The sequence below is a fragment of the Bos grunniens genome, chromosome 26 (assembly GCF_055505025.1).
Source record: "Bos grunniens cultivar Pamir isolate PY7600 chromosome 26, Bosgru_T2T1.0, whole genome shotgun sequence".
NCBI lineage: Eukaryota > Metazoa > Chordata > Mammalia > Artiodactyla > Bovidae > Bos > Bos grunniens.
The window spans coordinates 18,446,127-18,466,728 of NC_141190.1; the positions used below are offsets into that span (position 1 = coordinate 18,446,127).

At 50.7% G+C, this 20,602-nt stretch overlaps 1 protein-coding gene across 1 annotated transcript in view; it reads right to left on the minus strand.

Annotated features, from left to right (window-relative positions):
- The window catches only part of SLIT1 (slit guidance ligand 1), a 172,803-nt gene that overhangs the window by 25,757 nt on the left and 126,444 nt on the right, over positions 1–20,602 (minus strand). The window contains exons 14-25 of the mRNA XM_086379367.1: positions 19,008–19,171; positions 18,381–18,404; positions 18,100–18,244; positions 17,400–17,474; positions 17,113–17,256; positions 14,140–14,283; positions 13,688–13,854; positions 12,141–12,273; positions 11,080–11,148; positions 7,943–8,014; positions 5,989–6,060; positions 5,074–5,145 (exon numbers count right to left, since the gene is read on the minus strand). Of these exons, the coding sequence (XP_086235493.1) occupies positions 5,074–5,145; positions 5,989–6,060; positions 7,943–8,014; positions 11,080–11,148; positions 12,141–12,273; positions 13,688–13,854; positions 14,140–14,283; positions 17,113–17,256; positions 17,400–17,474; positions 18,100–18,244; positions 18,381–18,404; positions 19,008–19,171 (1,281 nt within the window). The remainder of the gene's footprint in view (positions 1–5,073; positions 5,146–5,988; positions 6,061–7,942; positions 8,015–11,079; positions 11,149–12,140; positions 12,274–13,687; positions 13,855–14,139; positions 14,284–17,112; positions 17,257–17,399; positions 17,475–18,099; positions 18,245–18,380; positions 18,405–19,007; positions 19,172–20,602) is intronic.

Here is a 20,602-nt window from a genome sequence, read left to right on the forward strand (position 1 = left end):
ACTTTCTTGCCTCCATGCCTTTGCACAAGCTATTCCCTCTTCCTAGAATGTCCTTCCCTATCTTCTCCAAATTTGCCTCCAAAAGGCAAATTCCTAGTGTCTTTTCAAAGGCAGTAAAGGTAGCACCTCCTCTCTGAAGGTCATCTGACTTGCCCAGAGTTAGTCACTGCTTTCTTTGAATTTGTTTTGTAATATCCCAGATGGTCACAGAAGGCAGCAACCTTTGTTAGTAAATTCTTCAGCATTTGACTCACTGTAGTTCCTCGGGACATATTTATTGAGGCAATAAAGAATAAATAAAGAGCTTTGGAATCAGACACACCTACGTTCAATTCCTGTCTCTGTCATTCCCTAGCTTTATGACCTAGGGAATCTGTTTGACTGAACCTGGGACTATAAAATGGATATAATAAACCCTGCCACAGAGGACAGAACCTCTTACCCATTCCACTCCCATGGCAGACATCACTAATTAATCACTGCACTCTGCCCACCAAGTCCTAGAATCTTCAGTGTGGATTCAAGGCAGCCCCTGTCTTATTTATGAAGCTGGCTCATGGCACAAGAGCTACTTCCCATGTGGAAGTAAAGTCTTGTCCCAACCAAACTCACAATGTGTGGCACTTATTACTATTTTATTTCCTCGAGTCTAAGATTGTTAGATGCCTGCTATGGGAAAAGTAGAGAAATGTTACCATATTCAGTTCAGTTCAGTTTGGTCACTCAGTCGTGTCCGACTCTTTGAGACCCCATGAATCACAGCACGCCAGGCCTCCCTGTCCATCACCAACTCCCGGAGTTCACTCAAACTCATGTCCATCAAGTCGGTGATGCCATCCAGCTATCCCATCCTCTGTTGTCCTCTTCTCCTCCTGTCCCCAATCCCTCCCAGCATCAGGGTCTTTTCCAGTGAGTCAACTCTTCACATGAGGTGGCCAAAGTATTGGAGTTTCAGCTTCAGCATCAGTCCTTCCAATGAACACCCAGGAGTAACAGGCAAATTTGGCTTTGGAGGACAGAATGAAGCAGGGCAAAGACTAATAGAGTTTTGCCAAGAGAACACACTGGTCATAGCAAACACCCTCTTCCAACAACACAAGAGAAGACTCTACACATGGACATCACCAGATGGTCAACACTGAAATCAGATTGATTATATTCTTTGCAGCCAAAGATGGAGAAGCTCTACACAGTCAGCAAAAACAAGACCGGGAGCTGACTGTGGCTCAGATCATGAACTTCTTATTGCCAAATTCAGACTTAAATTGAAGAAAGTAGGGAAAACCACTAGACCATTCAGGTATGACCTAAATCAATCCCTTATGATTATACAGTGGAAGTGAGAAATAGATTCAAGGGACTAGATCTGATAGACAGAGTGCCTGATGAACTATGGGCGGAGGTTCATGACATTGTACAGGAGACAGGGATCAAGACCATCCCCATGGAAAAAGAAATGCAAAAAAGCAAAATGGCTGTCTGGGGAGGGCTTACAAATAGCTGTGAAAAGAAGAAAAGCAAAGGAGAAAAGGAAGGATATAAGCATCTGAATGCAGAGTTCCAAAGAATAGCAAGGAGAGATAAGAAAGCCTTCCTCAGGAATCAATGCAAAGAAATAGAGGAAAACAACAGAATGGGAAAGACCAGAGATCTCTTCAAGAAAAGTAGAGATACCACGGGAACATTTCATGCAAAGATGGGCTCGATAAAGGACAGAAATGGTATGGACCTAACAGAAGCAGAAGATATTAAGAAGAAGTGGCAAGAATACACAGAACTGTACAAAAAAGATCTTCATGACCCAGATAATCATGATGGTGTGATCACTCACCTAGAGCCAGACATCCTGGAATGTGAAGTCAAGTGGGCCTTAGAAAGCATCACTACCAACAAAGCTAGTGGAGGTGATGGAATTACAGTGGAGCTATTTCAAATCCTAAAAGATGATGCTGTGAAAGTGCTGCACTCAATATGCCAGCAAATTTGGAAAACTCAGCAGTGGCCACAGGACTGGAAAAGGTCAGTTTTCATTCCAGTCCCAAAGAAAGGCAGTCTCAAAGAATGCTCAAACTACTGCACAATTGCATTCATCTCACACGCTAGTAAAGTAATGCCCCAAATTCTCCCAGCCAGGCTTCAGCAGTACGTGAACCGTGAACTTCCAGATGTTCAAGCTGGTTTTAGAAAAGGCAGAGGAACCAGAGATCAAATTGCCAACATCCGCTGGATCACGCAAAAAGCAAGAGAGTTCCAGAAAAACATCTATTTCTGCTTTATTGACTATGCCAAAGCCTTTGACTGTATGGATCCCAATAAATTGTGGAAAATTCTGAAAGAGCTGGGAGTACCAGACCACCTGACCTGCCTCTTGAGAAACCTATATGCAGGTCAGGAAGCAACAGTTAGAACTGGACATGGAACAACAGACTGGTTCCAAATAGGAAAAGGAGTACGTCAAGGCTGTATATTGTCACCCTGCTTATTTGACTTATATGCAGAGTACATCATGAGAAACACTGGGCTGGAAGAAGCACAAGCTGGAATCAAGATTGCCAGGAGGAAAATCAATAACCTCAGATATGCAGATGACACCACCCTTACGGCAGAAAGTGAAGAGGAACTAAACAGCCTCTTGATGAAAGTGAAAGAGGAGAATGAAAAAGTTGGCTTAAAGCTCGACATTCAGAAAACTAAGATCATGGCATCTGGTGCCATCACTTCATGGGAAATAGATGGGGAAACAGTGGAAACAGTGTCAGACTATTTCTGGGGGCTCCAAAATCACCACAGATGGTGATTGCAGCCATGAAATTAAAAGACGCTTACTCCTTGGCAGGAAAGTTATGACCAACCTAGACAGTATATTCAAAAGCAGAGATATTACTTTCCCAACAAAGGTCTGTCTAGTCAAGGCTATGGTTTTTCCAGTGGTCATGTATGGATGTGAGAGTTGGACTGTGAAGAAAGCTGAGTGCCGAAGAATTGATGCTTTTGAACTGTGGTATTGGAGAAGACTCTTGAGAGTCCCTTGGACTGCAAGGAGATCCAACCAGTCCATCCTAAAGGAGATCAGTTCTGGGTGTTCACTAAGTACCCACAGATCATCTGTAAGATACACTCTGATCTCAGAGACTGAAATGCGGAAATGATGAGTCTTAGAGCTGAGAAAATCCAGGGAGGTTGTTGAGTGAATGAACTTCAAGCAGAGATGCTGGGGACCCCAAAAAGCTCTCTGATCTGGATTTGCCTGCCTACTTGGGCCCTGGCTGCTTGGCTGTGAGGCAGAGAGCATGAGCATGTGGTGATGCCCAGGGTCCCAGCTGCAACCGTCTGGCCGAACATGATCTCGACCTATAGATGAGAGGATAGGAAAGGACGCATTTGCTCTGTGCCTGGCCCCACCTTCAGAATTAGGATGACCCTAATTAATCGTAATTCATGGCCCACTGCTTTTATACGCCCTCATTTTTAAATTATAGTAAAATACCTATCACATAAAATTTGCCATTTTGACCATTTTAAGTGTACATCTCAGTGGCATCAATTACACTCACAATATTGTGTAACCATCACCACTATCTGGAGAAGGAAATGGCAACCCACTCCAGTATTTCATGGACAGGGGGATTTCATGAACAGGGACGATTTCATGGACAGGGGGAATTTCATGGACAGGGGGGATTTCATGGACAGGGAAGATTTCATGGACAGGGGGGATTTCATGGACAGGGGGGATTTCATGGACAGGGGGATTTCATGGACAGGGAAGATTTCATGGACAGGGAGGAATTCATGGACAGGGGAGCCCGGTGGGCTACGGTCCGTGGGATCGCAAAGAGTCGGACACGACTGAGTACACAGCACCACTATCTGGTTCCAAAACCTTTTTATCACCTTGAACAGAAACTCTTTACCCATTAAACACAAATTGCCTTTTCCTCTTCCTCCTGGCTCCTGGCAACCACCATTCTTCATTCTGTAGCTACAAATTTAACTAGTCTGGGTCCCTCATTTCAGTGGAATCACACAATATTTGTCCTTTTATGTCTTAGCTATTTCACATATTTTAAAGGTCTGCTCACGTGTCAGAACTTCATTCCTTTTTATGGCTGAATAATATCCCACTGTACCATATTTTTTTATCCATTCATCTGTCTGTGGATACTTGGGTTGTTTCTGCTGTATAGTTATTGTGTGAATAATACTAAACAGGGTGTACAGGTATCTGTTTGAGTCTTTGCTTTCAGTTCTTTGGGATTCATACTTAGGAGTAGAATTGCTGGGTTATATGGTACTACATTCAGCCTTCTGAGGAACTGAGCATACTGCTTTTTAAGAATGCTCTTGGTGTTGCCAGCTAAATGGTTTTAGAAGCCCTTCTGCATCCAATGAAAGTGAAAGTTGCTCAGTTGGATCCGCCTGCAATGCGGGAGACCTGGGTTCGATCCCTCAGTTGGGAAGATCCCTGGAGTAGAGAACAGCTACCCACTCCAGTATTCTGGGCTGGAGAATTCCGTGGACTGTATAGTCCATGGGGTCACAAAGAGTCGGACACGACTGAGCGACTTTCACTTTCATTTACATTTCATTTCAGCATCCAGTTATACCAATTACACTCCTTGGGGGTACTAAATTTCCAGAGCTTCTCACCTACCATGTGAAGTCAGAGGCACAATACTGGCATTGTGCTTCAGAGAACAGGCTTTGAGACTGAAGACTCAGCCCCTACTGTTGCCCTACGCAACGTTGGGTGAGCGTGTCAAATTTCTGGACCTGCCTCCTCATGTGGAAGATGGGAATAATGGTAGCTGTGTTGTAGGAGTGCTGGGGGGTTGCATTAGCTGATGGAGGTGCCGTGCTCGGCAGTCAACACAAGGTCATGACTACTTTTATTATTGCTCATGAGGAACTGTTCTCAATCCCATCTGAATGTGTAAGAGTCTGAAACAGGAAGCATTTGAAGCTCACGAGCTAAATTAAAAGTAATAATCTCAAGAGGCGACATCTTTCTTGGAATCCAAGTTCCATTTAAATACAAAGAGGTGCTGAGGAGACTGGGTCAGAGTTACTTACAGGTGAGACAGGGAAGTCACGTCTGCAAAGATGCCCTCTTGGAGGGTGGAGATGTCATTGCCATGCAGGGACCTGAAGAGAGAAGAGGCCGTCAGGACTCAGACTGAGGCAGACTCAGGAACTGATGGAGATACTCTCTCTGCTGAGAGGGGCGTGTTTGAGGGAGAGGGTCCCTGAGTGAGAGATCCTGCTAGGATGGCCACAGGCAAGGAGAGGCTAGCACAGACTCTGTGACTATCACAGACCCCACTTGTGCTATCACAACTAACCCACGCACCATGCCTGTTCACAGGACAAATGGACACGCACCCTCCCTAACTCAGCCAGGGAGCCTGAGGGGTACAGGCTTCTTCCCGATAGGGAAGCTACTGGTGAGACCCTAGTTGAGGGTATAGAATGCCCCCCTGCCCCAGGTGGCTGCCAGAGGACTTAGGGCAAGGATACTCCAGAGGTGTGCTGTGAGCACAGGCCACACCTCGCAGTGGGAATTCTTTAGAGCAGGTTCAACATTCACCGTTTGACAGGAAACTCACATGCCAGCGAGGGGCTACCTTATCTTGAATGCCTAGGAACTTGCCCCTACACGTATATGCCAAACACAACTTGGGGCCGGCAGTAGCCCCTGGTTGCTGGATTCTCTGAGACAGAAGACTAAGCCCCTACTGTCTCTGCAACTTTGGATGAGCATTCCCCAAAGTTTCCCATGTATTCCTGGGCCTCCGCTAGGGACCCAAATGAGAGAAGACTGGCCTTCCACTTTGGGCACAGTTGGTCCTGCTGGGGCCCTGGACACGGGGACCTTCCTGCCCAGCAGCGGGGTGAAGAGGGACGTGGGGACATTCCTGTCCACCAGGGGATGAGGAGGCCCCTCGTGGGGCAGAGTTCCCCGGAGGAATGGAGAACGGGAAGACTCACAGCAGGCGCAGGGAGCGAAGCCCCTGGAAGGCCAGAGGAGGGATACACTGCAGGGAGTTGTAGCTGAGGATCCTGGGGGAAGGAAAAGAGAGGAGGGTGGGGCAAAGGGAGGGAGGAAGGGGGAAGAGTTATTAAGGGGTGCACTTCCGGTGCTGACGCAGATGGTCACCATCTTGACTGTGGTGATGATTCCATGGGCATGAACATAAATCAAAATGTGTCAACTTTTACACTTTAAGGATATACTATTAGATATTAATAATACTTCACTAGAGCTATTTTTAAAATAATAACAAGAGAAATGAGACATTTTTATCACAGGAAAGGGTTATTCCTCCTTACAGCTGCCAGGATCGCCTAGCCCAGGATTTCTCAGCCTCAGCACTGTTGACCATTCCTTGTTGGGTGGGAGGGGGGCTGCCCTGTGTGTGCTGTAGGGGTGCTGAGCAGCATCTCTGGCCTCTGACGATGAAATGCCAGGGGTTCCCCCTGCCCTCCGCCAGCTGTGACAGCCAGAAGTTCTCAACTATTCCCAAGTGCTCCCTGGTGGGCAGAGCCGCCCCTGGTTGAGAGTCACTGCCACAGGCCATGGCAGCTTCACACACAGGCTCATAAAGAAAAAAAATTGCCTGCTAATCCAGTTCCACAAGGATCAAGCCATTACTGACGGTGCACCCTGCGGGGAATTCAGAAAGGAGAAAGAAAATATTCTGTGCATTGAATATACTGGCCTTTAGAGAGTTAACATGCAAATCTAAGGAAAAAAATTCAAATGACCCCAGACTCTTGCATCCTCGCATAGGCAGAAAAGCACTAAAGTCATTCACCTGAGATATTTTCTTTGTGATTAGCAGTAACCTTTTGATGTGTGACTACATGTTTTTCTCATAAAAATGTTCCTCTGTATCCTGGCTCCTCCCTTACCTCTTCAGAGCAGTTCCTCAGACCTATCTGAGAGGCTGTCTCCAGGCTTAACTCAACTTTTATGTTATGTATTTTTCTTTCAGTCAATAGGCTCATGAAGACTTTGAAGTGGGAACCCAGGGCAGGAAAGTGCAGTGTTCCATGGCCTCAGGCCCACATTTTGTTCCTGGGGGCCTGCCTGGGTCAGGAACCTGTCTTTTGGGATACTGGCTCTGCTATTTGACCACAGTAGGACCTAAGGGAAAGTTCTTAAGTTCTTGGCACATCATCTGTAAAATGAGGTGTTGGGAAGGTGAACAAAATACAATTCTTAAGCAGGCAAATATAAGCGATGCTTATTACTACTTTCCAACCAATTGCTTGGAATATAAGTAAAGCAATCATTAAAATATCTTAGAACATAGGCACAAAAATGTTCAGAGTCACCATTCACAACAGTCCAAACTGGAAACAATCCAAATATCCATCAATAGTAGAATGGATGAGCAAAATGTGGCATATTCCTACAAAGGAATACTGTATAGCAACGAAAATGAAGAGACCACAGCTTCACACAGACACAATGGAAAATAAAAGAAGACAGACATAAAAGACTATATATCCTATATGATTCAATTTATATAAGGCTCAAAAATGGGCAAAATTAAACTTCACTGTGTAGAAATACATATGTAGATGGCACTATAAAGACCAAGGAAGAGATCATTGTACAAGTCTGAGTAGGGACTGCCTCAGGAAGGCACAGGGGAATTCTTGGGGTGCTAGCTGTGTTCTAGTTTTTGCCTTAGGTATTTATACATGTGCTAGTTTTATGACTATTTGTTAAACTATATGTTTATGTTTTTCGCAGTTTTCCATATATATGCTGCATTTCACAATAAAAAGAATGTTTCTGAAAAGTCTTTTTGGCTGGCAGGCCCTGGCACCCTCCCTGGAGGCTGAGGAAGCTATGTGGGGACACCTGCTCATGACCGAGGCTTGGGGAGAATCCCAGTAACCATGAGCCCTCCCTCCTCCCGGCGGGACTCACAGAGTGGTCAGCTGGCTCATGTTGGTAAAGGACGAATTGCTTAAAGAACTGATCTTGTTGTTACTCAGGTCCCTGGAAAAGACAGAAGAAAAAAAAAAGTATCATCATTTAGAAAGAAAGGATTCCTCCCCTTCCCCACTCTGGCCACAGCCATCCCCCAGCCAGGTGGGCAAGTGGCTCTGACCACTGGCAGGTGGGAGCTGATGGAAGAGGCATTTGGTTCACAACCAGTTACAGCTCCCCAGATCTGATCCCTGAACTCCCTCTCTGTCCCCAGGGTTCCAGGTTTCTATTTCCTCATCCTGCACCCTGGCATCGCCCCTGCCCACCATGGAAATACTCCCACCAAGGGCATCCGGGTCTCTCAACTGCCAGGTGTGAGGGGCTCTCTTCCTTTCTCTCTCACTGGCATCTTACGTGGGTTCGTTCACTCCCCTTCCCTATAATCCTGCAGGAGAGGTAGTGAACCCATTCTACAAAAGAAGGGGCAGGGTCTCGGGGTGATGAGGTGACCCACCCAGGGTCACACAGCTGGGAGGAGGTTCAGCCAGACTCTCGTCCATTGGCCCCTAAGGCCCTGGTCACTAAATGCACTCTCAGAGTGACCCTGCAGTGCTGACCCTCTTCTCAAATCTCTCCTCCGACTCCAGTCTTCACGCACTCCCCCTTACCACTCAGCTGCACTTCTTTCTCACCCACCCCTAAGGGATGGTCATCACTAAGCCCTGTTCTTGCTCTTTCTCTTCCTTTAGTCCTTCAGCCCTCCCGGATGCTCCTGGATTCCCACCCGCCCCGCATCCGGCGCAGACGGTGTCCTCCTCTGTGGTCCCAGCCAGACCTCTCTTTCCCCGTGATAAGGAGGGGCTGGTATTTCAGACCTGACAGGCAGTTTCATAGTACTAACTGCCTTGACATCAGTCCCCTCTCACTCCCTTCCTCTTCAAGCATATCCACATCACTAGTGAAGCTGCCTCAAATTAGACCAAAAAGTGCTCTCTCTCTCTTTGTCAGCCACTGCTGCTGCTGTGCTGCTAAGTCACTTCAGTCGTGTCCGACTCTGTGTGACCCCATAGACGGAAGCCCACCAGGCTCCCCCATCCCTGGGATTCTCCAGGCAAGAACACTGGAGTGGGTTGCCATTTCCTTCTCCAATACATGAAAGTGAAAAGTGAAAGTGAAGTCGCTTAGTTGTGTCCGACTCTTAGCGACCCCATGGACAGCAGCCCACCAGGATCCTCCGTCCGTGGGATTTTCCAGGCAAGAGCACTGGAGTGGGGTGCCACTGCCTTCTCCGTTGTCAGCCACAAAGCACTCTACCTACCATCTTCACCTGGCCAATGGAACAATCACTCAAAACACAATGGCTAGGTCATTAGCAAAGACAGAAAAACGGGAGTGTCAAAATTCTGTTAAGCCAGTGCTACTCAATGTGAACTTGAACTGAATGTCCCCAAACAAGGGACCTGTGCCAAAATGCAATCACCTATGGGCTTCCCTGGTGGCTCACATGGTAAAGAATTGACTTGCGATGTGGGAGACCTGGGTTCGACCTCTGGGTTGGGAAGATTCCCTGGAGGAGGGCATGGCAATCCACTCCAGTATTCTTGCCTGGAGAATCACCAAGGACAGAGAAGCCTGGTGGGCCACAGTTCATGGGGTCATAAAGAGTTGGACGCGACTAAGAACAACATGATGTTAAACATGCAACTTAGATTAGCTAACATTTTTTCCACAGCAATACTTTCCCAATGAAGGAAGGAACTGTGTTGATAAAAATTCCAATGCAAGTCCTTTATCTAGTTGCAGCACATTACAAATAGTTCTTAAGCTGCCATTGACCCACAGACCACACTTTGAGTAGCAGTGTTCCAAGGCACTTAAGATGAAACAGTCTCTGGGCTCCTTTTTGACAGAATCTGGCCAATGGGCAGACAAAGAAAATTGAAGTGAGCTGTTAATTAAGCTGGAAGGCTAAGAGGAGCTAACCTTATTCTGAGGCTTACTTTGTACATTTTCATGAAATAGAAAGGTCAAAGGTGAAAATAACAGAATACTAGATGTTAGCCTAAAGAAAAAGTTAGTTACAGATGCGTATTTGAGGCTGCCGTATCTCATATTTGGTTTGGAAGCCAAGGTTGGATCAAGAAGTTTTCCATAACTCTCTACTTCTGCTCTGGCTCCTACCTTTGCAAGGATAACCCTCATTAATAGTAATTATCAGCCTCCAGGGGCACTTCGGGGATGGTGTGGGCAGAAGCAGACCCAGTCCAACCCCAGCCAGGAACAATGCAATTCCCAAGAATGGCCACTAGGTGGCAAAACAGTTCTATGCACAGATGTTCCCAACAGGATGCAGTGAAATTAAAAAACGGATCAGTACCAGACAGGGAACATAGCCAATATTTATAATAACTATAAATAGAGTATATCCTTTAAAAATTGTGAATCACTATATTGTACACCTGTAACATATACTATTACTACTACTAAGTCACTTCAGTCGTGTCCGACTCTGTGTGACCCCATAGGCGGCAGCCCACCAGGCTCCCCCGTCCCTGGGATTCTCCAGGCAAGAACACTGGAGTGGGTTGCCATTTCCTTCTCCAATGCAAGAAAGTGAAAAGTGAAAGGGAAGTCTCTCAGTCGTGTCCGACTCTTCGCGACCCCATGGACTGCAGCCTTCCAGGCTCCTCCATCCATGGGATTTTCCAGGCAAGAGTACTGGAGTGGGGTGCCATTGCCTTCTCCGGTAACATTTACTATTGTACATAAACTATGTGAAGTGAAGTGAAAGTCACTCAGTGGTGTTCGACTCTTTGCAACCCCACGGGCTATAGAGTCCCTGGAATTCTCCAGGCCAGAATACTGGAGTGGGTAGGCTTTCCCTTCTCCAGGGGATCTTCCCAACCCAGGTTTGGGAGATCAAACCCAGGTCTCCCACATTGCAGGCGGGTTCTTTACCAGCTGAGCCACAAGGAAAGTCAAGAATACATAAACTATACTTCAACTAAAAAAAAAAGAAAAAGAAAAAATGGGTGAACCAGAGTGGGGTCTGTAGGGAATTCCAGGAAAGATGGAGCAATAACAGCTAGATTGCAACGGCCCTCCTGTCCTCTGAGATGGGCCAGGATACTCACACAAGCTGCAGGTACTTGAAGGTGGACAGCTGTGCTGGAACCAGCGTGAACTGGTTCCCATCCAGGTAGCTACAGGAGAGAAGACCGCAGTTAGTGCAGCCACCTCAGCCTCAAGCAGAGTCCAGCACTGCAAGAACCTTCCGCTGAAGCCAGGGCCTTCTTACCCATGTCCTTTCCTACCTATGGACTACACGATTGGCCCTGAATCATTAACTGGAGGAGAAAATACAGACATTAGGCCATTTGGGAAGGTGCCACCAAAAAACCTGGTAAAAGCCACAGACACGTGAAGCCTCCTATGGCTTCCTTCCTGAGCCCCTGCCCGGCCCCTCAGCATCCTCCCTGTCAGTGGGCACCACAGGCTCAATCCAGGACCCTCTGCCCTTCTTTCCGGCCAAATAGGTCTGATTGGCATGTTAATACCCACCTGCCAGCCCTCAGCAGCACGCAGGTCCCTCCCTCTGTCTGCTGGTGAGGTGCCTGAGGCTGATCCCAGACCCCAACACTCCCAGACCTGAGTTCTGTGTTTTCACAACCGCATGGGCTTCCCCTGACTCCATCAGCCCACACTGCATGTTGCTAAACCATCCAGGCGCAGGACGCTGACAGGAATCTCCACCTCCCTCTGCAGCCGGTTCTGTGACTGACCGAGCTTCTCCCACCCCCTGGTCTCTCATCATTTCCTTTTGTTCCATTTTCATATCCCCCTCCCCGACTGCACCAGCCCCCAGGCCTGGGCTCCTGCAGCAGCTTTGTTCTGTTCTCCGCACCTGGGCCTCCATTCTGCTTCTTACTACATACACCACCACCCAATCACTGTCCTTAAAGCCCGCTGCTAAACTCCTTGTCAAGTTTCCCAGGGCTCCCCTTGTCTACAGGGCAGAGCTTGGGATTCAAGATGCTGTGACCTGCCCTCCCACCCCCACGACCACCAGCCATCAAAAAGCTGACCTGAGCTCCTGGAGCTGCAGCCCCACCAAGAGCAGCCCTTAGGATGCCTTGTCTACCCTGCAGAGGTCCTGGTCACCCTCTCCTCCTGCTAGTAGGCGGGGGCTACTCACAGCTCTGTGACATTCTTGGGGATGCCCTTGGGCAGGGTCTGGAGGTGCTTGTTGCTGCATCGAACCACGGTGTCCAGGCAGGCGCACTCCTGGGGGCACTGCGGGCGGGGCAGGCAGCCCCCCTCCTCCTGGCCTGGGGAGGAAGGTGAGAAGCCACGTCAGTGAGGGGACAGGCCTCCTCAGGGCCTCATGCAGCCAGCACCCCGCTTCAGGGTGCCTCAGAACAGAGGCCTCTTGCTGATGCTACGTTGTATACCAGTCAGTCCTCTCTTGGCTGCAGCCCTCCTCCACCACAGCCAAAGCCCCTTGGATCTGTTTTGAGGTTAGAATCAGTCTTGGGTTCACCTCTTCCACCTCAGACCTGAGATGGACCCGGGTACAGCAGCGAAGGAGGATGGTGGCCACATCATTTCTTGAGCACCTACTGTGTGCCAGACACTGTACCAAATGTAGTTTATTCAATGATGCGGTAAACGGGGACCACCATTGCTCCTAGAATGTGAGCATCACGGGGACAGAGACCTGTGTCCCTTTCTTCTTCTCTGTTCACTGAAGGGGCCTAGCACTGACAGCAGGGCCCGGCCCATACCAGCCTCCAAACAGGTCAGCTGAGTGAAGGAATGAAGGACTTTCTATCTTACTGAGATTGGGAGAGGTTAAATAGCTAGCTCAGGTCCGGAGGTTGATCAGAGGCAACATGGAGTCTGTACCCAGGTCTGGCTGGCCCAGAATCTGAGCGCCTTCTATCCCAACATCCTTCACAGATTCATTCATGCATTCAATAAATAGTACTGAGCACCCTCTGTGTTCCTTCCTTCCTTCTGCTTGAGTGTAAGAGGGACGATAAGGACACCAGGGTCCCAGGAAGCAGACTGGAAAGAGGATAGGAGGTGCTGAGGAAGGTGGGGAGAAGCCAGGAGGCTGAAGCTGAAGGCAGGCGGAGAAATCCCCAGTGCCGGGGCTCCTGAACACAGACAGCTGGGCCAAGACAAGACCCTGTCACTTTTGGTAAAAATCTGCTTCCTACAGTTGCCTGTGTGTGTGATGCTCTGGAGGGGGGAGGCGGGGGATGGAGGGATAGGCTAGATTCTGTGAGTGCAGGGAAAGAAGGACATGACCCCAGGAGAGAGATGGAGGATTCAGGGAAAAGAGAACACTGACCCAAGAAGTGACCCAAGTATGGAGGATGGGGCCCCCTAAGAGAGTCCGGTGTGTGTTGCAGACAAGCTGAATCCATGGCCTGGAGCCCTTAGGAACAGCTAGGAGGTAGGTCTCTGGGTTAAACATACTTAAAGACATCACACTAAGATGTTAACTATGGTTTTCTCTGAGTGATGAGCTAATAGGTAACATTTATGCCCTTCCTTTGTCTGTATTTCCCCATTTTTTAAAACAGCAAGCCCACCGGAGACCCCACCAGGCTGAGGCAGGGGCAGGACTGACTGAGTGTCCATGCTCCTCACTTCTCCCCTCCCCAGGGAACCCCTCCTCTCTGGGGCGCGACCACGCCGTATCCCCCCATCCCCCGGAGGGTGCCCACGCATTACCTTCTTCACACCTGAAGTCGGGGGAGGCCACGTCCTGCAGGGGAATCTGCCGCAAGAAGTCTGGGTTCTGGCACCGCGGGTTCCCCGTCACGATCTTCCTCTTGCGCAGCCAGTCGCCCAGCCACGCCAGCTGGCAGTTGCAGTTGAAAGGGTTGGCCAGAAGGTTTCTGGAAGAGGCGGGTGGTGTGACCAGGAAAACCGCCCCCAGCCAGACGCAGTTGTCCCCGCAAAGCCGGCTCCCGCCCGCCACTTGCTGGCCACACAGTCGCCCACCACTCCCGGACCGCCAGCAGCTTCTAGGAGGTGGCATGTTAACGCGCAAGGACCCAAACGCCGGAGTCCTTCACAGTAACCGCAGAAGACCGGCCGCGTCCTGCAGGGCGATGAGCGGGCGGGGCTCCGGGGGTTCAGCCCCGCCCGCGCCGGCCCTGCGCCCTCGGAGCCCCACTTACAGCGTGGAGAGGGCCTGCAGCGTGTCGAAGGCTCCCGGGGAGATGGTGGCGATCTGGTTGTCGTAGAGCGAGAGGAGGCGCACGTTGCGCAGGCCCGTGAAGCTGTCGTTGTGGATGCAGCTGATACGGTTGTTCCTCAGCATCCTGGGGCCGGGAGAGGAGGGGGAGCCGGGGCTGTGCCGCACGGCCATCCGCCTGCCCTGTGCTTTGGCCACCAGCGGCCAGTTCACAGGTTCTCCTCCTGGGACGCTGAGCCACAGAGAGGGGAGCCCGGCACCCACCAGCGCTCCTCTCCTGCCCTGCCTGCCTCTGAGATGCCTGCCTCTCCACCCTGCCCACACAGGCCGCCCATGCTGACAACCATCACCTTCATCCCCGGGTGCCCACAGCCTCCCCAACCTCCAGGCCACGCACCACGGTCAGCACCTGAGACTTGCCTAAAACTTAAACCTGGCCACGTCACTCTCCAGCCTAAAGCCCACAGCAGCCTTTAAACTGTGCACAGAATCCTGTTTAAACTCTTTACTACCCAGCCCCAGACCAGCACCTACCCACCTTCCCAGGGATGATCACACTCTCCCCCTCTCTGTCCTTCAGGCTTGCTGCCCAGGCCGGCATCCCCACACCTTTCCCCAGCTATGATCTCCTTCCAGAACGACCTTCTTCCTCACTTATAGCTGCAAAAGTCTCTGTTTGTCCTTGAACATCTGCCTCTATTCTCTTTCCCACACAAAAACTAAAATCAAGCCTGACATAAAATAGGCAATTCACAAAAGGAGTTGAATGGTTTAAATTAAAATGGATGTACTAGGTGAGGGAGATTAAAAGGCACAAACTTCTGCTATAAAATAAATGAGTCATGAGCATGAATGGACAGAAATAAAGTTTATGAACATCCATTGAAAAATGTTCAAACTTACTAGTAATCAAGGACATTTAACTGATATTGCATCTGTGCCTGCCAAATTACAAAATCATTAAAAACATAATAATAATAACAATAAGGCTCAGGGTTGGCAAGAGGGTAAGAGGATGGGCACCTTCATGACAGCTGGCAGGAGAACTACTGGGGACCTCCTGGAAGTGTGCCTGGTGAGATGTACCAGGAACCCTAACCCGGCCCTCTGTGCTTTCACCCAGCAGGTCTACCTTTAGGGATTTATCTTTAAGGTAATAATTCCTAATGGGCATAGAATTTCATGATGAAGACATTAATCACAGCATTGCTTGTAATAAAATTAGAATTAGCCTTAATCTCTAATAATTATGTAGCTCCTTTGTCCATGGGGATTCTCCAGGAAAGAATACTGGAGTGGGTTGCCATGTCTTTCTCCAGGGGATCTTCCAGACCCAGGGACTGAACCCAGGTCTCCCGCATTATAGGCAGAGTCTTTACCGTCTGAGCCACCAGGGAAGCCCTATGTAATATATATAATCATTCAAAAGAAATCATAAAGATGCTCACGTTATGTTTAAGGAAAAAAGATTACTAAATAAAATGTATTCAAGGATTTCATTAAGATATGTCTGTATGTTTGCATGCATGTATGTGGGTGTATGTGTGTAAGCATGTAGGTACACACGTGTGTGTGTGTGTCAATAATTAACCGTGACCAGCGGAGGGGTTGTGGGCACTCCTTTTCCTGTGCCTGCACCACTCCTGCAGGCTCTGTCCCAGCACCAGCCCCTCCTCTTTCCTGTCTACTCCAAGTCTTCCTTGGAAAGAACTCAAGTGAGTGGTTGAATGCCCACGGCACCCTCTCTCAAGGAATACTGCATGCGTGTTCAGTTGTTCAGTCGTGTCCAACTCTTTGCGACCCCATGGACTGTAGCCCATCAGGCTCCTCTGTCCACAGGATTTCCCAGGCAAGAGTACTGGAGTGGTTGCCATTTCCTACTCCAGGGGATATTCCTGACCCATGTATTGAACCTGTGTCTCCTGCATCTCCTGCATTAGCAGGCAGATTCTTTACCACTGAGCCATGTGGGCCCTTCAAGAATTTGTAGGCACATATAAAAAAGAACGAGGCAGCCCTCTATGAAGAACCTGCCACACCAGTGGGAAAAAAAAAGCTGCAAAACAGTGCAGAATAAAACCTTTTGTAAAACAGACAAAAGTCCACAGGGAATCCTCTCGTGTATATGTTTACCTTACCTAAATTCCATGACACGTGCTCAGAAAACAAATCTATAGCCTTACTGCCGTCTGAGATTTAAATCCAGGCAGGTGGCTTCTAGAGGTGTTGTCCACATGGTAGACACTACCCACGTGCGGCCATTTAGATTTAAATTAATTAAAATGAAATGAAATTCAAAAGTCAGTGCCTCCATAGCCGTGTCCACATGTCAAGTGCTCCCCTACACACGTGGCTACCAGGCTGGACAGCGCAGATATAGCACATGTCTGGCCCTGTGGCAAGTCTGACAAGACAGCACTGCCTCTTGGACGCTCTAAAGGTCTACACGGTCACCTGAAGAGCTGGTGCTGCCTGGACCGAGAGAGGAGCTCCCTGCAGATTCACGGAGGAGTGGCTGGTTCCCGACGTCTGGAGAGCTCTGCCTGGGCTCTGAGTTGTGGGGTCCCAGACTCCCACCTACACCCACTTGAGTCACCCCTGTGCCATGTCCCTGCCACTGTCGCACCGGCCACTCCTGAACTAAACACATGTGCTGTGATGTCGCAGCCTGACCGCAGGGCAATGACAGGAGACCTCAAGAAGGGCCCATGTCCCCATTCCCTCACCTGCCATGAACCCCACACCCCAGGGAACAAGAAGACAGGTCTCGTGCCACAGTGACCAGCATCTGATGACTTGGTACGCTTCAGCCAGGGTCCTTGGCCACAGCCCCTCAACTGCTGCAAGCGGGGGCTAGGGTAGAGACACCCCCTCGCTCTCCTGCCCTTTAACGCAGGTGCCCACGCTGTGACTTGGCCTCTGCCCCTGCCCCCCTGCCCCCTGGCTGCACACTCACAGCGTCCTCAGGCCTTCCAGGCCCCGGAACATGCCGCTCCGGATGGACTCCAGTTGGTTGGCGGTCAGGTGCAGCTCGCTCACTGAGGCTGCGCCCTCGAAGGCCCCGTCTTCAATCTCCGACACCTTGTTGTTGCTCAGGTTTCTGGGGGAGGACTGTGGAGTTCAGGACGCCCTCCCTGCACCCAGCCCCACGCACAGAGCCCTGACCCCCACGAGGTCTAAGGATTTCCCTTCCCCATCCTGCCCAGCCTCCTGACTGCACCTTCCCGCCAATGAGTAACTCACATTTTCTTCAGATGGGTGAGTTTTTTAAACATCCCGGTGGCCTCCAGGATGGAAATCTCATTGTTGTTTAATCGTCTGTAAGAGGCAACGAAGGGAACTTATACATCCATAAAGGACAGACATTAAAGTATCTTCCAAACTGAGATTATTTGGGACTCAAACAAAGGGGACTCCTGGAAGAATTTCTCTGGCCGAGCGAATTGATCCTATTTCAAAGGAAGGTTGGGCCAAGTGCTAGGGGGGTAAAAGGGGGATAATTTTAACATGAAAAATGCCATGAAATGTACCTATGTAAATAATAGGTGTGTATAGGTATCCACACACATGTATATACATGTGCACAGATTTATATTTTTAGAGAAATAACAATAAAAGAATGGCTTAGGCTACAACTTGAGCTAATGGAACCAGGTCCCCACAAAGAAAGCAAAAGCATGATTGAGAGAAACTGCCCTGGTTCAGGCTGGTGACCTGCTCTGGGGCCCAGAGACTGCCCTGGGGCGGGGTGGGGAGTGTGTAGGACTGGGAGTCAGGGCACAGGGGCCACTCCCTGCCGGAGCCAGCAGCTGGCATGCTTCTGGGGTGGGGTCTCCAGTGGTCCCCAAAGAAAGCTGCAGCAGAGGAAAACCCAAAGAAGGCCCAGGAGGGTCAGTGGGAGCTGGGGGGCAGGTGAGGGTGTGGGGCGGCTGAAGACCCTCACAGCTCAGCCGTGGCCTGGGGCATGCGCTCAGGGATCTTGGTGAGCTTCAGGCTGGAGCATTCCACCATGCTGGCCTCACAGCGGCACTTGTGAGGACAGACCACGTCGCTGTTGCACTCGCTGTTCAGCTGGTAGTCCTCAGCGCCTGTGGTGAGAGGGCAGAGGCCGGGGGCAGAGGGGCTGCCAGCAGCCCTGCCCTGCGCCCCTGGCCTGCCCGCCCCAGCCCCCTGCCCACCCACTGGCACCATCCCAGCCAGGCTGGCCTTGGTTCCCCCTCCTACCTGGAATGAAGTACTGCTCTTTGGCTGAGGAGAGAAGGAGAAACACTACCATGTTGGGATTGTCCAGGACATGCAGGAACAGCCCAGGCCCCCACCCTGCTGCCCAGCAGAAGCCAGCCCAGGAACCAGGCTAGGGTCGCGAGTCAAAGCCCTGGAGCCCACCCACCCAGCTCCTGTGTGCAGGTCTTGCTGCTGAGCACAGATGTTCCTTGCCCAGACTGATGGGAGTGGGGGTGGTACCGCCCCAAGTAAACCGCCCCCAGGGAGCACCAAAACCACGGCAATGTTCACAGGTGTAAATGGATAATATTTGGGCTTCGAGGCTGACCCCCTGCCACCCCAGAGCCTGGAGGAGGCAACCATCTCTCTGAGGAGAGTTCCCAGGCCTCCTGGGTGTCTCCTAAGTCTTGAAAGAGCACCGTCCTGGGAGTAGAGCAACCTAGGTTCTTGCCAGTCCTCCCTGGGGGATCTGCAGCCAGTCCTCCCGCAGCCTCAGTAAGATCCAAGTCTACAGTGTGGGTCCTACACCCTCCAGCACGGGTCCAGAGAGGTCCAGCCACCCTTGTTGGAACCACCCAGGAAACACCTCAGGGTCCCTGAGCAGACTGAAGGCGGGTGGGTGGCTACCTGAGCACCGGAACTTCTTGCTTTTGATCTGGCCGATGCGCTTGTTGGCAAGGCGTCGGGGGCTGGCACAGCGGGCCCCACTGGTCTCGATGGGGTTGGAGCGCAGGAAGTCTGCCAGCCACTTGAGGTTACAGTCACAGATGAAGGGGTTCTGGGCCAGATGCCTGTCCAGACGGGGCAGATTGGGGATGAAAGACAAAGCTGCTCACTTGTGTTGGTGGCCACCTGAATGGGGCCTTGCTGGCCCCGACGGAGAAGTGCACCTCCTGAGGACACCACCTGGGGGCGCCCACCCTCTACCAGAGCCTCACAGTGGGGCCAGACCTCCATCCCCCTGGACCTTCCAGCTGTCCCTTCAAGCCTCACTCTGTCCCTTCTCCTTCTACTCACGTGTTTCTCCCTCTGTCCTGTGACAGACAGGAGTGGAAGCAGGAGTAACCTAGAGACCAGCCAGGGTACCCCTGTCCTTCCAAGATCGAGATGATGGAATGGGCATTAGAACCCAAGACGGTCAGCATCCAGGGGCCTTTGGGCCCCCGGCGCTATAAGTCCTGGACCGTCTCCTCCCTGTGGCCCCAGGCAGCAACAGCGTCTGCCCCACAGCCTCGGTCAGGAGGGGGTGGTGGCTGGGGTGGCAAGGCTGCGCCTGCAGCTGGGTTGGGAGGTCTCCAAGTACCTGCTGCAGGTCCCTCAGCTTTCAGAGAAATCTCCGTTCCCACCCCAGGCCATGGGGCTGCCTCCCCTTCAGTGTTTTACAGGACGTCTCTTGACATAGGAACCTCAGAAAGCATTGTCGAGTAGCTACTTACTGGGGAGCCACTCACATCTTCTCACCAGCTCCCTGCTTTACCAGCAGGCTACATGTGGGGAGGGGGCAGCTGACAGGTGACACCAGCTAAGGGCACACAGATCACTGTAAGTGACCACAGGGGAGCCTTTCCCTTTGGCCCTAACCACTCTGCAGGGCTTCCCTGCAGAGAAGGGAAGCCACTCTGGTGGCTCAGAGGGTAAAGAACCCACCTGCAATGCAGGAGACCTGGGTTCAATCCCTGCGTGGGAAGATCCCCTGGAGGAGGACACGGCAATTCTCTCCAGTATTTTCGCTTGGAGAATCACCATGGACAGAGGAGCCTGGTTGGCGACAGCCCATGGTATTACAAAGAATTGGACATGACTGAGCTACTAAGCACGCATCCTGCAGGCTCAGATCAGCCACTTCTGAACCTCCCAGCAGCCGGCTTGCCCACCTGTGTCGGGGCCAGTGCATGCCCTCCTATCTACACCAAGACAGCCAGGGGGAAAGAACCCAGCACTTGTCCTGGCTCCTGTACCCAAGAGCCAATGCCTCTGCAGTGACCAGCTCAGAGGACGCGCCATGCTGCGGCCACTCTCCCTCCATGTATTGCTATCAGTTCCAGTCGTCTGTGTATTGGTCCCTGCTGGGGTGCAGAGCTTTCCAAGCAGAGAGACGAGCCCTTGCCTAGAGTCTGCACTCAGCTCAGCTCAGACCTTGGCGACTCTGTCTCCATCCATCCCTTCCCAGACTCTACCCTCTGGTCACTGGTCAGGATGCCTGGTGACAGCCTTTCCTGCCA